The sequence below is a fragment of the Bufo bufo genome, chromosome 4 (genome assembly GCF_905171765.1).
Source record: "Bufo bufo chromosome 4, aBufBuf1.1, whole genome shotgun sequence".
Taxonomy (NCBI): domain Eukaryota; kingdom Metazoa; phylum Chordata; class Amphibia; order Anura; family Bufonidae; genus Bufo; species Bufo bufo.
In genome coordinates, this window is record NC_053392.1 from 369472536 (window position 1) to 369491989 (window position 19454).

The 19454-nt window shown below is 42.0% G+C and overlaps 2 protein-coding genes across 2 annotated transcripts in view; one reads left to right on the forward strand and one right to left on the reverse strand.

Moving 5' to 3' along the window:
* The window catches only part of LOC120997068 (enoyl-[acyl-carrier-protein] reductase, mitochondrial-like), a 127635-nt gene extending 119580 nt beyond the window's left edge, over window positions 1-8055 (forward strand). Inside the window, exon 10 of the mRNA XM_040426977.1 lies at window positions 6811-8055. Coding sequence (XP_040282911.1) covers window positions 6811-6974 — 164 coding nt within the window. The 3' untranslated portion in view covers window positions 6975-8055. The remainder of the gene's footprint in view (window positions 1-6810) is intronic.
* A 1700-nt stretch (window positions 8056-9755) lies between these two features.
* The window catches only part of ARHGAP18 (Rho GTPase activating protein 18), a 132297-nt gene continuing 122598 nt past the window's right edge, over window positions 9756-19454 (reverse strand). Inside the window, exons 14-15 of the mRNA XM_040429127.1 lie at window positions 12858-12919; window positions 9756-11106 (exon numbers count right to left, since the gene is read on the reverse strand). Coding sequence (XP_040285061.1) covers window positions 11012-11106; window positions 12858-12919 — 157 coding nt within the window. The 3' untranslated portion in view covers window positions 9756-11011. The remainder of the gene's footprint in view (window positions 11107-12857; window positions 12920-19454) is intronic.

Here is a 19454-nt window from a genome sequence, read left to right on the forward strand (position 1 = left end):
ATACCCCCATTGATGAGTTTCTTTTCCAGTGCATTTTTAATTAGAAAAGTAAAGGAATTTTTAATTTAAAAAGTTGAGCTAAGGCTTTAAAATATGCTGCTTATTTCTGAACAAGGGGAATTTCATACACCAATCCTGATCTATATAGCACTGGAGTGAAATGCACAGGCTTCATAATTTATTAGACAAATCTCTTTGGCCCTCTATATAGTAAAAAGTCAAATCTACATATGCTAGCTATGAGCAGCCATAGATTTGAGCTATAATATAAGCCTGTCCGCTGGGTCTCAAGTCCACCTAATTCATGTCCATATTTCAGAAAAGTGGCAAGTGTGGCATAAGAACACAAAAAGTTAAAAATGTTTAGGCAATTTGTTTTTGTGCAAATATATGCAACAATTTCAATTTTCCTCATGCACAGGGGTTGGTAAATTCCCGCCTATATTTCTTAGGCCTCATGCACACGGACGTTTTTTTTTTGCGGTCCGCAAAACGGATTTCCGTTGTTCCGTGACCGTTTTTTCGTCCGTGGGTCTTCCTTGATTTTTGGAGGATCCACAGACATGAAAAAAAAAGTCATTTTGGTGTCCGCCTGGCCGTGCGGAGCCAAACGGATCCGTCCTGACTTACAATGCAAGTCAATGGGGACGGATCCGTTTGACGATGACACAATATGGTGCAATTGCAAACGGATCCGTCCCCATTGACTTTCAATGTAAAGTCAGGAGTCCCTATTATACCATCGGATCAGAGTTTTCTCCAATCCGATGGTATATTTTAACTTGAAGAGTCCCCATCACCATGGGAACGCCTCTATGTTAGAATATACCATCGGATTTGAGTTAGATTGTGAAAACTCATATCCTACAGTATATTCTAACACAGAGGCATTCCCATAGTGATGGGGACGCTTCAAGTTAGAATATACTATGAACTGTGTACATGACTGCCCCCTGCTGCCTGGCAGCACCAGATCTCTTACAGGGGGCTGTGATCCGCACAATTAACCCCTCAGGTGCCGTACCTGAGGGGTTAATTGTGCGTATCATAGCCCCCTGTAAGAGATCAGGTGCTGCCAGGCAGTAGGGGGCACACCCCCCCTCCCTCCCCAGTTTTAAATTAATTGGTGGCCAGTGTGCCCCCCCTGCCTACCCTTTATTACTGTACATTCATTGGTGGCCAGTGTGCCCCCCTCCCTCCCCTGTATTACTGTACATTCATTGGTGGCCAGTGGGCCCCCCTCCCTCCCCCTCCTAATTAAAATCCCCCCCCCTATCATTGGTGGCAGCGGAGAGTTCCGATCGGAGTCCCAGTTTAATCGCTGGGGCTCCGATCGGTAACCATGGCAACCAGGACGCTACTGCAGTCCTGGTTTCCATGGTTAGTTAGCAATTTTAGAAGCATTATACTTACCTTCGCTGTCTGTGACCGGCCGGGTGCTCCTCCTACTGGTAAGTGAAAGGTCTGTGCGGCGCAATTGCTCATAGCACAGACCTGTCACTTACCAGTAGGAGGAGCGCCCGGCCGGTCACAGACAGCGAAGGTAAGTATAATGCTTCTAAAAATTTCTAAGTAACCATGGCAACCAGGACTGCAGTAGCGTCCTGGTTGCCATGGTTACCGATTAGAGCCCCAGCGATTAAACTGGGACTCCGATCGGAACTCTCCGCTGCCACCAATGATAGGGGGGGGGGATTTTAATTAGGAGGGGGAGGGAGGGGGGGCCAACTGGCCATCAATAAATGTACAGTAATACAGGTGGAGGGAAGGGGGGCCGCACTGGCCACCAATGAGTTAAATACAGGGGAGGGAGGGAGGGGGGGCACACTGGCCACCAATGAATTTAAAACTGGTGAGGGAGGGGGGTGTTTCCCCTCCTGCCTGGCAGCACCCAATCTCTTACAGGGGGCTATGATATGCACAATTAACCCCTCAGGTCCGGCACCTGAGGGGTTAATTGTGCGGATCACAGCCCCCTGTAAGAGATCGGGTGCTGCCAGGCAGCAGGGGGCAGTCATGTACACAGTTCGTAGTATATTATAACTTGAAGCGTCCCCATCACTATGGGAATGCCTCTGTGTTAGAATATACTGTCGGATCTGAGTTTTCACGAAGTGAAAACTCAGCTCTGAAAAATCTTTTATGCAGACGGATCTGCGGATCCGTCTGTGTGAAAGTAGCCTACGGCCACGGATGCCAATCTTGCGTGCATCTGTGTTTTTTCACGAACCCATTGACTTGAATGGGTCCGTGAACCGTTGTCCGTCAAAAAAACAGGACAGGTCATATTTTTTTGACGGACAGGAAACACTGATCACGGCCGCGGAGGAACAACGGTGCATTTTCCGAGTTTTCAACGGACCCATTAAAAGTCAATGGGTCCGCAGAAAATCACGGAAAACGGAACGGCCACGGATGCACACAACGGTTGTGTGCATGAGGCCTAATGTGTTTTTTTACTACAAAATTGGTATAATGTATTGATAAAGCTCACCTATACAGCTATAAATCATCTGATTCCAGTTATGCGTTGCATGATAAAATTGGCTGTTTGCAGCCACCTGTAGATGCAGCTCCATTCATATGAATTTATACAGTACCCATTGAACTCAATTGACTCTGTACAATCTTTTTGCACATTTAGAGTTCCCATAATGATCAGCGCTGGGCCTCCTCTCACCACAGGACCCATAGCAGTGGCATGGTCTTCCTCTATGATGAATATGGCAGTGTACTGTACAAACACTTACTGTATAATTATACACCGTCGAGTCACATTATTATGACCACTTCCTACTTTTGACATAGCAGCTCATAGTTCATGAAGGAAGTCACGTGTCGTGAGCTGCCTTGGTTGGCATATAAGGTGTGTGATAGGCTGGCTGAATACATATCAATCTTTGCTTTCATGGGTGAAAGGAGCTATTTCAGAGTTGCAAAAAGGGATGATTATTGGCTTTTGGGCCAAGGATGGCAGTATTTCTGAAACTACGCAGTTTGTGAACTGTTCACCTGCTACTGTGTGAATAAGCGATGTGGAAACTGCGGAGCAGTTGATGTGAAAGGTGAATGTCAAGAACTAAGGTGCACAAGGGTGGACTGACACCCCACAATGGAGTAGCTCACTGCCGAAGTGAAACTGAGGGCCTACTAGACATGTGTCTAAAACACCAGTTCAGCGAACCTTACTCCATATGGGGCTCCGAAGCAGACGGATGGTCACTGCACCTCTGCTAATAAAGTTGCATCGGCAGAAATGGCTTAAAGGGGTTATCCCATGACTGATGTAAAAAACATGACATTCTGTGTAGTACATGACATTCTCTTTCTAACAAAGCTAGAACCAGCCCTGTACCTCACATGGATCTAGAGATATCTCCATTTATTGCTCTGCTAGATTTATATCAAGCTGACAGCTCAAGGGGAGTGTCTTTTCTGCTGCAGCTAAGGGAGCGTGTCCATGGTCTCCCTATCACAGCTCAGGAGGCAGTTATAAGATGAAACTGAGCATGTGCGGCCATTTCAGTGAGCAGGTCAAATAAATAAGAAAAAACAAACAACAGGTAGCGCTATACAGATACATTTTATTGAATAACTCAGTGGCTATGCTAAACATTTAATTACATGCAATTACAAAAGTATTCAGATCCAGGTCTTGGTTTAAAAAAATTTGAATATTTTTCATGGGACAACCCCTTTAAATTTTCACAGCAGTATCAGAATTGAACCCTTGCTAACTGGTTTCTCCAATGAGTCACGTTTTAAGATGGTGTGTCAGGTGAAAAACATCAGAGAACACCCTGTAACCATTTCTGGAAGAACAGAAGCTGATGGTGACAGCATTATGATATGGGGAATGTTTTCATGGCATTCTCTGGGCTCATTTGTCTATGTGGGAGGCACTCTCAGCCAATTTAGGTATGAATCCATCCTTGTAGATCATGTACACTCATACATGCTGATTGTCTTCGCTGGGTTTTATTGGTTCTTCCAGCAATACAATGCGACATGTCACATGGATCGAAACATTAGACATTGGTTGGAAAAATCACACTTCCAAGTACCAACCTGGCCCACTAATTTACTAGACTTGAAGCCAATTGATCATCTGTGGGAACACCTCGATTATAGTGTTTACTCTATGGATCTGCCCCCACTCACACTCCAGCGGCTGAGGCATGTAATGCAGTCAGCATATCTCTAGATACCTGTGACAACCTACCAGGACCTTACTGAATCACTTCTAGCTCATGTAGCTGCTATCTGTGTGCCCACCCAGGTTACTCTTGAAATTAGCTGGTGGTTGTGATAATATAACTCGACTGTGTAGCAGCCTACATGTATTTCTACATCTAATTCAAAAATGTCCCCCAGGAAGGGCAGTCCTTGAGGTTAGTGCAGCAAGTTAGCTAGACCACAGGAACAATGACCGATTCCCCACTGCTCCATTTCTGATGCTTTCCAAGGTTCTGCAGGTCTCTCTTTCCTCGATAATATCTCAGTCAAACACTGATACAGCAATAACATACCCCAGCCATAGTCTAGCTGAGAAGTCATTATCTGCATTGTGGGACTCGAGAAGCATCAGAATGAGAGCAGCAAGGGACTGGTGAGGTGAGCACTGTTTCTTTTATACTGATCTGAGCCTTTTGTCTGTCATTTTTAACTATTAAAGAACCTCTTTAACCATGTACCATGAAAATGGAATTTTCTCCTATCCTTTGTATGTCAATGTCTTTAAATTTTCTAAATCACACTGCTTGCTGTATAGGAACGGGAACAGTCACAGTTGCAATGTAGGACAGGAGCCACATTGTCAAGTGTAAATAAATTGATGCTAGTTCTGGACCTTGCTGCTACAGGACTAATCACATCCAAGGACAGAGAGAAAACTGAAGAGCAATATATAAATACCTAATCCATTTATTTATACTGCGATAGTGACAGTATACTGGTAGTTGGTGGCAAGGGTTTGGACATAGCGGTCCTTCTTCGAGTCTGAAGAAGTAGTAAAGATGTATGTGGCAATTTTGTCCAATCAAGCTCTTGAAGCATGATGGGATGGTGTCCTGGAAGCAGGGGCGTAGCTAAAGGCTCATGGGCCCTGGTGCAAGAGTTCAGCTTGCCCCCCCTTTCACTCAGCGCTCGTGCACCTAGCTTTTCCACTGCCCGAGGCAAAAATTAAAACGCACCCCCCATGCCAAATCCTACTGTTAAAGGGGTTGTCCTCTTCTTACTACTGATGACCTATCCTCAGGATTAGTCATCAATATCAGATCAGCAGGGTCCTCTGGCACCCTGATGATCAGCTGTTTGAAGAGAGGGCAGCGCTGATACGAGAGCTGCTTTCTCTGCTCTGTTCACCTGCTCGCCATAGCATTTGCAGTGATTGATGAGCAGGTAAACAGAGCAGAGGACATACAGGGTAATACAGCCCCACATATGTACCTCTTCCATCCTGTAACTTCTCCTCTCTGATGTAGATATTCTCTTTTCTCTTCTTCTCCTCCTCTCAGACCAGACCGCCATAGTGACTTCTTTCAGCCACACCTCGTCTTTGCAGGAGTTCAACAAACAGACATCTTACTTTCCTACTTTTCCATCCTCCTCCTCACCTTCTCAACACCCCATCCTGCCACCTCCAATACTGTGTCCGCTGTGCCCCCAATGTTATCCTGCAGGAACAGTCCCCCTGAAAATATTGGTACCACACAGAGCATCAGTACAAAAACACCCCTTTATAATGTGCACCAGTACAAAAAATACCCCTTTCAGATCAGACCCCCATATATAAATGAGACCCCCCCCATCTCAGACCAAACCCCCTTTAGACCTCTATGTCAGACCCGTTTTAGACCTCAGATCAGACCCCCCCATTAGACATCCATGTAAGACCCCGACCCAATATTAGACCTCAGATAAGACGCCCGTTAAACCTCTAGACCCCCATTAGACCTCCAGACGTCTATACCCCCATTAGACCTCTCCAGATTCCCCATTAGACCTCTCAAGACCCCTAGATGTCTATACCCCCATTAGACCTCTCCAGACCCCCTATTAGACCTCTCCAGACCCCAGTCAGACCACTCCAGATCCTCAATGAGACCTCCAGAACCCCCATTAGACCTCTCCAGACCCCCAGTCAGACCACTTCAGACCCCCAGTAAGACCTCAAGACTCCCCATTAAACCTCTCCAGACCCCCAATATGACATCCATTTCAGACCTTAGATCAGACTGTTAAATAATAAAATAACTTACCTTTCCTGCCGCCACTCTCCCTGTCCTGGTTCTCTTCTCAGGTCCCGCGCTGCACAGTCACCTGACCTTCTACAGCGTCAAGTCAGAGTGCGCTCTGTAAATCCTGACACTACAGCCAGTCAGGACACAGCAGTGGGGGCCCTGAGAAGAGTAAGCAGGAGGAGGGGTAAGTACAGTGCTCACAGCCCTTCACCCCCGCCTCCTGCATACTAGTGAGCGCTTCCATTATGGAAGAGCTCACTAGTATTCCCATTATAAGATGCACTGCATCTTATAAAAGGGAAAAGTACAGTACCACTGGCAACGGGGGCCCTCTGGCTTAGGGGCCTGGTTGCAACCGCGATCACTGCAACCCCTATAGCTACGCCACTGCCTGGAAGTGAGAACTGCATATCTGCTGTTGGTTTTTCTTTCTGTTCTTTTAACATTCATGGGTTGCATTTACAGGATAAAATGTATTGTTTTAGTGTTGCTACATAAATGAAACCTGTTCAACCCCTATAAAATGGCATCACTGCTAATTCTCATTCTATACCTTTCTCACTTGTAGACCTAACAAAATTAACCGTTATGGTGTCAGAGTTATCAGAGATGGTAAGAAGAGGACAACTGCTGGAACCCATATGCACAGAAGTACCATTTCAGGACTACATAAAAGCACTACAAGCCTGCATGGAGCCTTATAGCCTCAAGCATGTACTAATCATGAAGTAACAAAGTCATGTTTGTCTGATATGTATAATGCACACAGAGCTGAAGTCATCTTCTGCCTATTCCTCCAGTGCCGACCAGGCTTTAAATGGAATAGGCATAATTTAACAAAAAACATTTAGGTCTATACAAAAATTATATGGGGGAGCTTTATCATCTCTCTTTGCTATTTTTGTGGCGTAAAAAAATTAAAAAAGTCAGACATCTTTTGTGACTGCACCACTTTCTGAAAAGGGGGCATGATGAGGGCGAACGGTGGGTAAACCCAAAACATTTATCTTTTTTTGCACCTGTTTTCAGGAGTAAATGAAGAGAGAAGTTTAAGTGTAGCCTATGCGAGTCTTAGCCTTGGCCGGCAGCGAAGGAGATTTCAAAAACTAGCGCAAAACGGCAGCCTTTGATAAATTCCCCCCTATATATATGTGTGTGTGTATGTTTGCACAGTTGAAATACATGTTGGAAAATTCTGTATTTTTACTGGGAATCCTAGGGTTAGACTCAGATTTATCTTGTGGGTCTGCACACAGATTAACTCCACATGGATTCCGCATCAAGAAGTGACATACCATTTATTTTCTGCAACACAGATTTCAAATAGTCATCAGGAAAAATCTGTGCCTCATGACTAAAGGCCCTATTACACTGCAAGATTTCATGTCAGTTTTAGGGTATGTGAATTATAATTGAGCAGCTGATCATTGTCATCCAATCTCCCTGTGTAATCAGGCATGTGCTGCGAATAATGAATAGAACAGAATGAAGGACGGCTGCAGTAGCAAACGTTCCTCCCACATTCAAGATGCAGCCTGTGTAATCAGACAGTACAAAAGAGTGCGGATGGATGTGTTATCTTCCATCGGCGGTTTCATTGACCAAATATCAGGCAGTGTAATACCACACTTAGGCGCATATTCCCACTAAATTTCAGTGATACGCTAATACACATATATTTAACATTAATTTTGGAGTGAAATAACACCATAATCCACATGAAGAGTAAGGGTACTTTCACACTAGCGGCAGGGGAGTCCGGCAGGCTGTTCCAGCAGGTGAACAGCCTGTCGAATCCGTCCTGCCGCTAGTTCACATGCAGCTCCATCCCCATTGACTATAATGGGGGCGGGGGCGGAGTTCCGGCGGCAGCACACGCCGAGAGGCGGTCGGACTAAAAGTACTGCATGCATTCTGTGCCCTGTGAAGAAGCGCGACTGCGAAACGGACGTTGGGCCGCTACCTCCACCCTGGGTCTGTATTATTTTTATATTATAGCTCTCAGTCCATATCTGATTGATTCAGCAGTTCCCATTGTTGGGTATACTGCTGATGCTTTCGGCGGTATACATTTTTGTATTATGCCTGTTGACACTTTATATTTGTAGTAGTCTGGTTTGTGTTTATCTTGCACTACGGTGGACTGTTGAGCTTCATTATTGATTGGGATCAATCCTTGTGTTCGGAGGGACTTTTTCTCCATATCTTTGCACTCTTTTACATGAATGATAAAATACATATACTAAATGTGTATGTCCATGTTTTGGATTATGTAATAAAGATTTTGCTTACTATTTTTGTGTGGCGTTCTAATGTTTTTATAGGTGTTAGTGTGAAACTAGCCTGAGCCGTGTGAACACACCCTTACCAATCAGGTAGTATTACATAAGAAACCTTTTTTTTTTTTCTTTCTTTCTGAAAATAAAATTCAATAAAAAATTTGGAAAGAGGTATCTCCCAGAGAAAGAGAACCATTTTGCCAGTGCCTCTTTTTCCTCCCTTCTTGGAACATGACTAAAGAAAATACCCAAGCCAAATATCCACAGTCACCTGTTTCAGGGTGTTTGCTTCTCATCAGTATGAAATAAGATTCTGGCTGGGTGAGTGAGATGTTGTGAACGCAGCTTGGGTGGGAAAGGGCAACTGGCTCTCCTTAAGGAGACTAGGTGTGTACAGAGACTTGGTGGCAATGCTCCATGGGAAAATAATATGCAAACAGGTATCTCCCAGAGAAAGCAAACCTTAAGGAGAGCCAGTACTCCCCTAAGCACGATTAACTGGGTTAAAAAATAAGATACACTATAAGGCTCCTAGGGTAACTGAAAAAGTTTATTTAAAAAAACTTTTTATTTGCAATTAGATGTAAAAAAAAAAATGCTACAAACTTTAGTGAAGATGGCCTTGGGCCTATAGCCCACCATAGTTGTAAAAGTCTTCCCCCCCAGAAATACAAATGTTCAATTTACTGTGACAAGTGGTGAAATATAAAATCCTTGGTACCCAACAATTACCGTATGTACTTGCTCATCACAGACTCATTGCTTTATGCTCCATGCACACATCCATATTACAGCTTCATTTTGTACAGTACAGGATTCCAACTGGGAATCATAGAAATAGATGGGACCTTGCCTTTCAGATTTCAGATCATGGCATGTTGTAGAGGATACCATATGTATGGATAACTCAATGGTGTATTATAAACTACTAGCACCTAGGCCATCAGCCACAAATGTCTAAGAAGGAAAGGGAGGAAAAAAAGATGCCTCATAAGACACATAAATAAGACTTACGGTAATTGTTTTTTTAATTTATTTTACATTTAGTGTTCTTTTAAAGTCCGGTAGTGTCCCATATTAGCCGATTTTTAAGAAAGCTGGGCAGCTCTTCCTACTATAGCATTAAACAATTTGGATTATCAATCTAGAAATAAAACAAATCCAGAATTTTGGAGAACATTTTTATATACAATTTGACAAATAATATGTAACACAATTCAAATGCCTCATCGTCTTTTTTTGACAGACAGGGTTTGGTTGATTACACTTATTTCTACACACCACAAAATAGGGTCACTTTTCTTTATGTACTCATATACAATTACCTGAATATACAGTAAGACATTCTGAACCAAAAATTTTAGCATCTACTTTGGTGCACACTAAACTTATGGAAATGTTACACAGGCCTGTAGTCCACTATATTAACGAAGTTTTAATCTAGATATCAATAACATGGTCCAAACTAATTACATCTATCATAAATTAAAGGAAACCTTTTCTGAATTTGATGATTAGACCTAACACTAAGTCTTGCTGCCTGCTGTTAGGGTAGCATCATTTACATGACAATTTCACTTTAAGGCTAGTTAGATTACGGTACAATATTCTAAGAAGAATATTTGCAATGTACATAATAAATGTCCATTGCCAGCTTTGAAATTTCACAAATGGTTCCAGATTCTGTATCAAGGGGACAGTGTTCACAGTATCTTTATCTTTTTACATGTTACAAAATGGATTTTTACTACTGGTAGGTCCAGAATCCATTCTAAAATCTGATTTTCTGTGCCTATGAATTAGTCTAGCACAACCACCAGTTTTTAGTCATAGAAAGCCTGAGAAGACAGATTACGAATTTAACGACGCATGAATGATGTAGACTTGAACAGGCAAACATACATTTACATGCTGCTCAGGCAATGGCTTTTGTAAAAAGAATGAGCTTATAAAGCAATATATATATAAAAAAAAAAAAGGAAAACATGGTTCACACAAGTCTACTTCCCACGGTTTCTTCATATGGTCCTTTTAAAAATACTGTATATAATTATATGTACATGTACTGTATAACAAAAATAATATCTATACAAAAAGAAAATATAGTCCTGCTACAATAATTCCTTCATGTACCTAGTAAGGCAAAATGAGTCTTCTGGAGGACTGGACCTTCAAAACAGTGGGATTCTGCACAACCCAGTATTGCTTTCATCAGCAATAGAAAATCATTACTCCTGAAAAATGGCTGCCTACTATAGACCAGCATATCTGAAACCAAATTAATAAAATGCATTGCGTTAATAAATGAACAGAACTGGCCATTACCAGTGGTGAAATGTACACCACCAATGGCTATAAAGGATGTGCTGGCTGTACCCAGTAGTGAATTAATACAATCTGTACATACAGTACTGTCCTCATTAAGATAAATATGTCCCTACATGCCACATGCTTCTTTTGAACATTATGCTATTTTATATGTCTGGCAGATCATTCCTTGGGCTTTGGTTTTATAACCCATTCAGCATTGGGATTGAGTAGAGACAGGTCTTTCATGTACGTTGTATCTTCAAGGCAGCGTTCTCCTAGAGTAATGTACAGAAATGGTTATAGGATTACAAAATTTGAGGAAGCAACACAGATACTTTGTAAAGCTGGTTTCGCACACAGCACATTCTGGGAAAAAAACACTGCAGTTGTTTTTTTTTTATTTTAGACAAAGCCAGGAGTGGATTAAAAAAGAATGAGAAATATAAAAGGAACAACTCAAACTTCTCTTTCCAGTTGGATCACCCTTTGGCTTTGGTTCAAAAAGTGCAGTTTGAGACCACCCTAAGGGTTCCATCATACACTGTTTTGTCCCTGACCAATAAAGGAAAAAAAAATAAAACGCTTCAAATATGACTTGATCAGCATTTTTGTGTAGTTTTTTGCCCATATAGTGTGTGTTTTACCATCTGGCAGATTTTCAGTGGAGTTTTTTTGCATGCCTAGCATTTTTATTTAGGAAAGTATGTGCCCCTGTAATGCAACTTCCTCTGTAGTATGGGGGAAAAAAAGCATTGGTAAAACAAAAAAACACCATGCGGAAAAACCAGCACACATTGTACATGGCTTATTTCGAAGAAGTAAAAAAATAAAAAATAAAAAAATAACTACGCCAAGCAATGAGGGAAAAATTGCAGAATAATTGCTTAAGGTGGTGTAAAAACAAACAAAAAAAACATATTTGTACTGTGTTATCTTGGATTGATTTTTTGCGACTGTTGTGTCACAGTGCAACACCATTGACTGTCATTACAAAAAATGTTGCTCGACTCTTCTGCGACAATAATTCATGTGACGCATGTCGTCATGTAGCCATAGTCTTATATTCAACAATGAAATACCCTCCGCTGTATAATTCCACATGTGGTAATCAAGATTAGATAACCTATATTTACTGCTGCTTATTGTCAGTGGAAATATGGGGAAGAATGGCCTAAGACTATGCTGACTCTGCCCCACCACATTTAAGCTGAGGCTCTAGGGGGACAAAAAGGACTATCTAGACAGACTGGACAATCATTTTGGTAGTATATTCTATTCTACAATGACAACATCATAATACACATTTCCGGAAGCCCTCTACTCTAGTTGATACATATTTATTTGCTTCCTAAAGGTCTGCTGAGTAAGGAAGTGATCATTTCCTAGGGCACTTATACATGGCTACTCTGCATGTGTGTCTATAAGGCCCCTTGCAGACGAGCGTTTCTCCCGCAGCGAGTCCGCATCGCAGCTCCCGGCCTGACCCTCCCAGCACTGCCGGGGGTCACATAGCATTATATTGATTTATGATGCTATGTAACCCTTACAGTTCTGGAATGTATTGGATAACACTGGCATAATGCTGTCAGTGTTATCCAATACATTCCAGAACTGAAAGGGTTACATAGCATCATAATCAATATAATGCTATGTGAATCCCGTCAGTGCTGGGAGGTCAGGCCGGGTGCTGCGATGCGGACTCGCTGCGGGAGGAACGCTCGTCTGCAAGGGGCCTAAGAGATACAGACAAAGTCAAGCAAACCATTATTGATGAAGCTTACAAATTTACACAGCAAGAAAAATTGTGAAAGCAGAAAAAGACGCCTTGGAATAGGGTAGCTCCAGTAGCAGGAGACAACAAAAGAATTATGTGGCCACTGACACAGAGCTGCGTCTAGTTTACACAATTGGCACTCATACATATGGTCAACCTAGTCAGATGCCATGTTATCAGCTTACGATAAGTCATCATATACAGACGTCCAGTGGAGGACCCAGAGAGAGACGGTGTCAAATGCCCACTTACCAATATTCCCTCCAATTTCATATAAGCTAACTTCTTCTTTCCTTAAATTTCTTGATGTGCCACTGTCAATATAAAAATATAAAACATCACAATAAAATTGTTTAAAAAGAGTCTATATTCAAAGTCAGTACAAAGACAATACTGTATTGAAATTTAAAAAAAACTTGTAGGATCTTGCATTGGTTAAGTTTAGCCAACAACAATCACCAAGCCTAATATACTAGGCATAAAATACACTTATAAAAATATATGACATTTACATTAAATCTACAAAACGTGTTTCATCGCTAATACTATTCTCACTTTTTTGTATTATATCTGTATTCAATTATCCTTCTGCTTTAGGCTCCATTCACACGTCTGTAACGTGTTTTGCGGATCCACAAAACACGAACACGGCAATGTGCGTTCCGCATTTTGCGGACCGCACATCGCCGGCACTAATAGAATATGCCTATTCTTGTCCGCAATTGCGGACAAGAATAGGACATGTTCTATTTTTTTTTTGGGAACGGAAATGCAGACCCGCATCCGGGTTCGCATTCCCGAAGACGGGCCGCACATCGTGCGGCCCCATAGAAATGAATGGGTCCGCAATTCCTGCAGAACGAAATTGTGGACGTGTGAATGGACCCTTACTTCTGTCATAAAAGCAAAAGGAATATTAGTCTGAAGAAACGGACTAGTTTATGAAAATGGAATTTAGGGTCAGAGAGACAATTGGGCCTTGGTGTATCATCTTTTCACCATCTGAACTACAATATGTCTCATGACATAAAATTTAAAGGCGGCATAGTCTTCATTGCCCAAATGAAAAACAATGCAAGGCCTCATTCACATTTTTCACCGACGTGTGCTGACCGCATTTTCCACGGACAGCACATGTATCCATCGATTTTAATATGTTTGTTCACACATTAGTATTGGGGCAGTAAAAAAAAAATCATGGCGACAGGCACTACTTTGGTCCGTAATGCAGACTAAACATGCTAACTGAAGTCTATAGGTTTGTGAAAAATCATGGATGGCATCCATGTTTGGTTTGTTTTTCACTGAACACTGGTAGGAGATGCTCTGGAAATTCATTTTAAGCGGAGCAGTGCCCGAGGAATATGGATGACACACAGAGGGCAAAAAATGGACACATGAACCAAACATGGATACTTCACGGATAAAACACAAACAGATTTTTTTCACGGATGTGTCAATCGGACATAGAAATGTCTATGGGACCATGCACACATCCATATTTTTGGCGGATCTGTGTGGCCTTCCCAAAATGATTGACCAAGTCCCATTCTCGTCCACATTGTAGGAGAGAATAGCCCTGATGGGAAAGGCAAAAATCCGGAATGCACACAGAAGGGATTTGTTTTTGCAGACTGAAATACGGACAGTTGTGTGCATGAGGCCTCAATGGAAAGATGGAAAAACACCTTTTATTAAGTTCTGGTATCAGTTTCTTTATAAAGGGATACATTCCATAGAAATATGGACTTATTAAGACATTTTTTGTAATTGCAGCAGCTTCAGAAATACAGAAGGCATAATATCAAGATGAATGTAGTCACATCCAAACCACATCTTTCTGAAACAGGAAAGAGATATGTTGAAATAAAAGTGTTGCTTGGAAACCAATGAGAAGAATTTACTAACAGTAATAGGACATTTTTTGTCACCGTTATTTAGTAATGACAACCATTATTAATACAATTATCTGCAACTGTACTATTAGTTTTTGCATTCTTACACTAACTCAGCTCTGACATATTGTGACAACATAATTTGCACTACATGCAAGAACTTCTAAGTGATTGGGAAAAATAAATATTTTTCAGAGCACACAGTTATAAAGTACAGTATTTTAAAATAAGAGACTTTTCATATCTTAGATACCACACACACAAGGCCAGGAAAGACGGTACAGCTGTAAGGGGCCCATGTTGACTCTTAAAGAGGATGTGTTATCAGATAATGACCTACTGTTTAAGGGTCCATTCACACGTCCGTAGTGCACTGCGCAATACACCTGGCCGGCACCCCCATAGAACTGCCTATTCTTGTCCGCAATTACGGATAAGAATAGGACATGTTCTGTTTTTTCCGGAGCCGTGGACCGGAAGATCGGGGCCACGCTCCGGAAATGCGGATGTGAAGAGCATATAGTGTGCTCTCCGCATCAATTCGTTCCCCATAGAGAATGAATGAGTCTGCACCCGTTCCACAGAATCGCGGAACGGGTGCGGACACATTCACGGACGAGTGAATGGAGCCTAAGGCTACTTTCACACTAGCGTTAATATTTTCAGGTACTAAAATCCGTCATAGGGTCTCAATACCGGAAAAAAACTTTTCCGTTTTGTCCTCATTAATTGTCATTGGGGACAAAATGGAACTGAACAAAACAGAATGCTCCAAAATGCATTCCGTTCCGTTTGGTTGCATTCTAATACAGGAGAGCAAACCGGAGCATGCTGCGGTTTGCTTTCCGCCATGGGATGCGGAGCAAGACCCACAATGCAAGTCAATGGGGACAGATCCGTTTTCTCTGACACAATAGAAAACGGATCTGTCTCCCATTGACTTTCAATGGAGTTCATGACTGATCTATCTTGGGTATGTTAAAGATAATACAACCGGATTCGTTCATAATGGATGCAGATGGTTGTATTATCAGTAACGGAAGCGTTTTTGCTGAACCCTGCCGGATCCATCAAAAACGCTAGTGTGAAAGTATCCCAAGTCAAGTTTTACGGTACAAATATTTTTCCTCTTAAGCGCTAAATTATATGTTCAACCCCTTAGATGCAAAAGTCTGTAGCAACCGTTGCATCTAAGGAGTTTACAGAGGGAGAGGGCTCCCTCTCTCCCCCATCTAGCCCCAGTAGAGCAGTCACAGGATCACAGTTGTTGCTATGGCAACCTCTGGGCCTGCTAGGGGCAGGGTCTGGTAGGTTGTCAGTGTAAAACTGACAATTACTATACACTGCAATAGATAACTATTGCAGTGTATTGTACCAGCGATTGGACAGCTATATATTCAAAGAGTGTTGCACCTGTTGTGTTCCAAAAAAATAGATTGAAAGCATATTTTTTTTTACTTTTCCTCTATTTTGCATTAATACCTGTGAAACACCTAAAGGGTTAACAAACCTCCTAAATATCATTTTGAAAACTTTGAGAGGTGTAGATATTAAAATTGAATGATTTCTGGGGGGGGGGTGGTTCTAATTTAAAGGACTCTCACAGCCCTTGTCCCTGAAAAAAAATAGGATTTTAAAATTTTCTTTAGAAACTTTAACACTACTGCTAAGCATTTGAATCTCCCCAAAAATAGTAAGTTTGAAAAGTGATGCCAACATAAAGTAGACATATGATAAATATTAATTATTAACTATTTAGCAAGATATGACCTTTTTAAAAGCATAGATATTCAGATTTGGAAAATGTTGTTACATTTTCATTTAATTTGGGGGGGGGGGGTTTATACATAAAACCAAAACAAGGGAAAAATTACGTACGGGCCAGTGCTTTTTCCCTACTCTAACCGCTGGTGAGGCTCCCAGCGCATGCACAGTGTCGGCCTGTGTCCAGCTGAGAACATCCATCCGATCACCGCGCCTGCGCACTGGCCCATAATTTTTCCCTACCCTAACCGCCGGCGAGGCTCCTGGCACATGCGCACTCTGCTGTGAAATTTCCCAAACCCGTCGTTGTGCGCCTGTGCGGCGCTGCAGGCTCCCGGTGCATGCGCACTCTGCTATGAAATTTCCTTAATCAGTCGTTGTGCACCTGCGTGGCGCTGCACTCCTCCTCACGTCATGCCCGGTGCGACCAGAAGTGACTAGGGTAGGGAAATCTCACGAAGTAGGGAAGTATAACGTTACACCGCAACTGAAGAGCAGAGAAGAACGGTAAGGTGGTGTTACATAGTTACATAGTTAAAACGGCAAAAAAAAGACATATTTCCATGAAGTTCAACCAAGGAATAGGTGGGGACGAGAATCGCAGAAGGCAGTGAGACTCAGATTTCTAAAAATTTTTGTAAGCATTAATGTAATTTACTTTTAAGAATTAATCTAAACTCTTTTTAAAACTGTCCACTGTTCCTGCTTTGACCACGTCCTGAGGTCCACAGATTCACAGTTCTGAAAGTAAAGAAGTTTTGACGCGTCTGGAGACTGAACTTTTTCTTCTCCAGTCGGAGGCAGTGCCCCCTTGTCTTTTTAGCGCATTTTACATGGAACAGTTTTTCACCATATTTTTTTGTATGGCCCATTTATATACAGGGAGTGCAGAATTATTAGGCAAGTTGTATTTTTGAGGATTAATTTTATTATTGAACAACAACCATGTTCTCAATGAACCCAAAAAACTCAATATCAAAGCTGAATATTTTTGGAAGTAGTTTTTAGTTTGTTTTTAGTTTTAGCTATTTTAGGGGGATATCTGTGTGTGCAGGTGACTATTACTGTGCATAATTATTAGGCAACTTAACAAAAAACAAATATATACCCATTTCAATTATTTATTTTTACCAGTGAAACCAATATAACATCTCAACATTCACAAATATACATTTCTGACATTCAAAAACAAAACAAAAACAAATCAGTGACCAATATAGCCACCTTTCTTTGCAAGGACACTCAAAAGCCTGCCATCCATGGATTCTGTCAGTGTTTTGATCTGTTCACCATCAACATTGCGTGCAGCAGCAACCACAGCCTCCCAGACACTGTTCAGAGAGGTGTACTGTTTTCCCTCCTTGTAAATCTCACATTTGATGATGGACCACAGGTTCTCAATGGGGTTCAGATCAGGTGAACAAGGAGGCCATGTCATTAGATTTTCTTCTTCTATACCCTTTCTTGCCAGCCACGCTGTGGAGTACTTGGACGCGTGTGATGGAGCATTGTCCTGCATGAAAATCATGTTTTTCTTGAAGGATGCAGACTTCTTCCTGTACCACTGCTTGAAGAAGGTGTCTTCCAGAAACTGGCAGTAGGACTGGGAGTTGAGCTTGACTCCATCCTCAACCCGAAAAGGCCCCACAAGCTCATCTTTGATGATACCAGCCCAAACCAGTACTCCACCTGCACCTTGCTGGCGTCTGAGTCGGACTGGAGCTCTCTGCCCTTTACCAATCCAGCCACGGGCCCATCCATCTGGCCCATCAAGACTCACTCTCATTTCATCAGTCCATAAAACCTTAGAAAAATCAGTCTTGAGATATTTCTTGGCCCAGTCTTGACGTTTCAGCTTGTGTGTCTTGTTCAGTGGTGGTCGTCTTTCAGCCTTTCTTACCTTGGCCATGTCTCTGAGTATTGCACACCTTGTGCTTTTGGGCACTCCAGTGATGTTGCAGCTCTGAAATATGGCCAAACTGGTGGCAAGTGGCATCTTGGCAGCTGCACGCTTGACTTTTCTCAGTTCATGGGCAGTTATTTTGCGCCTTGGTTTTTCCACACGTTTCTTGCGACCCTGTTGACTATTTTGAATGAAACGCTTGATTGTTCGATGATCACGCTTCAGAAGCTTTGCAATTTTAAGAGTGCTGCATCCCTCTGCAAGATATCTCACTATTTTAGACTTTTCTGAGCCTGTCAAGTCCTTCTTTTGACCCATTTTGCCAAAGGAAAGGAAGTTGCCTAATAATTATGCACACCTAATATAGGGTGTTGATGTCATTAGACCACACCCCTTCTCATTACAGAGATGCACATCACCTAATATGCTTAATTGGTAGTAGGCTTTCGAGCCTATACAGCTTGGAGTAAGACAACATGCATAAAGAGGATGATGTGGTCAAAATACTCATTTGCCTAATAATTCTGCACGCAGTGTATTTGTACAGGTTAATCATGTTCCGCCTTAGACATCTCTTCTCAAGACTAATTCAAATTAATTATTTTAATCTTTCTTCATAACCAAGACCCTCCATGCCCCTCATCAGTTTAGTCGCTCTCCTCTGTACTTTTTCCAGCTGCAGAGCGTCCTTTCTATGGACTGATGGCCAGAACTGAACTGCATATTCCAAATGAGGCCGCACCAACACTTTGTAAAGTGGTAATATTACTACCCTGTCCCATGAGTCCATGCCTCGTTTAATACATGACAATATCCTGGTGGCCTTAGAAGCAGCTGATTGACATTGTATGCTGTTATTTAAGCTACCATCTACAAGGACACCCAAATCTTTCTCTATAAGTGACTCTCCCAGTGTTACATCCCCTAGCACATCTGATGCATGGAGATTATTACTAACAAGATGCATAACTTTACATTTGCCAAGTTGATGCCCAATCACTCAGAGTGTTCAAGTCAGCTTGTAGTTTATGGACATCTTCCATAGACTACATAGCTTAGTATCGTCTGCAAAAATAGAAATGGTGCTATTAATCTCGTCCTCAATATCATTAATAAATAAATTAAACAATAAAGGGCCAAGCACTGAACCTTGGGGTACACCACTTATAACCTGGGACCATTCTGAATAGGAATCATAGACCACAACTCTCTGGACACGGTCCTTCAACCAGTTTTCGATCCAATTACAAACTATACTTTCCAAGCCTATTGACTATACTTTACCTA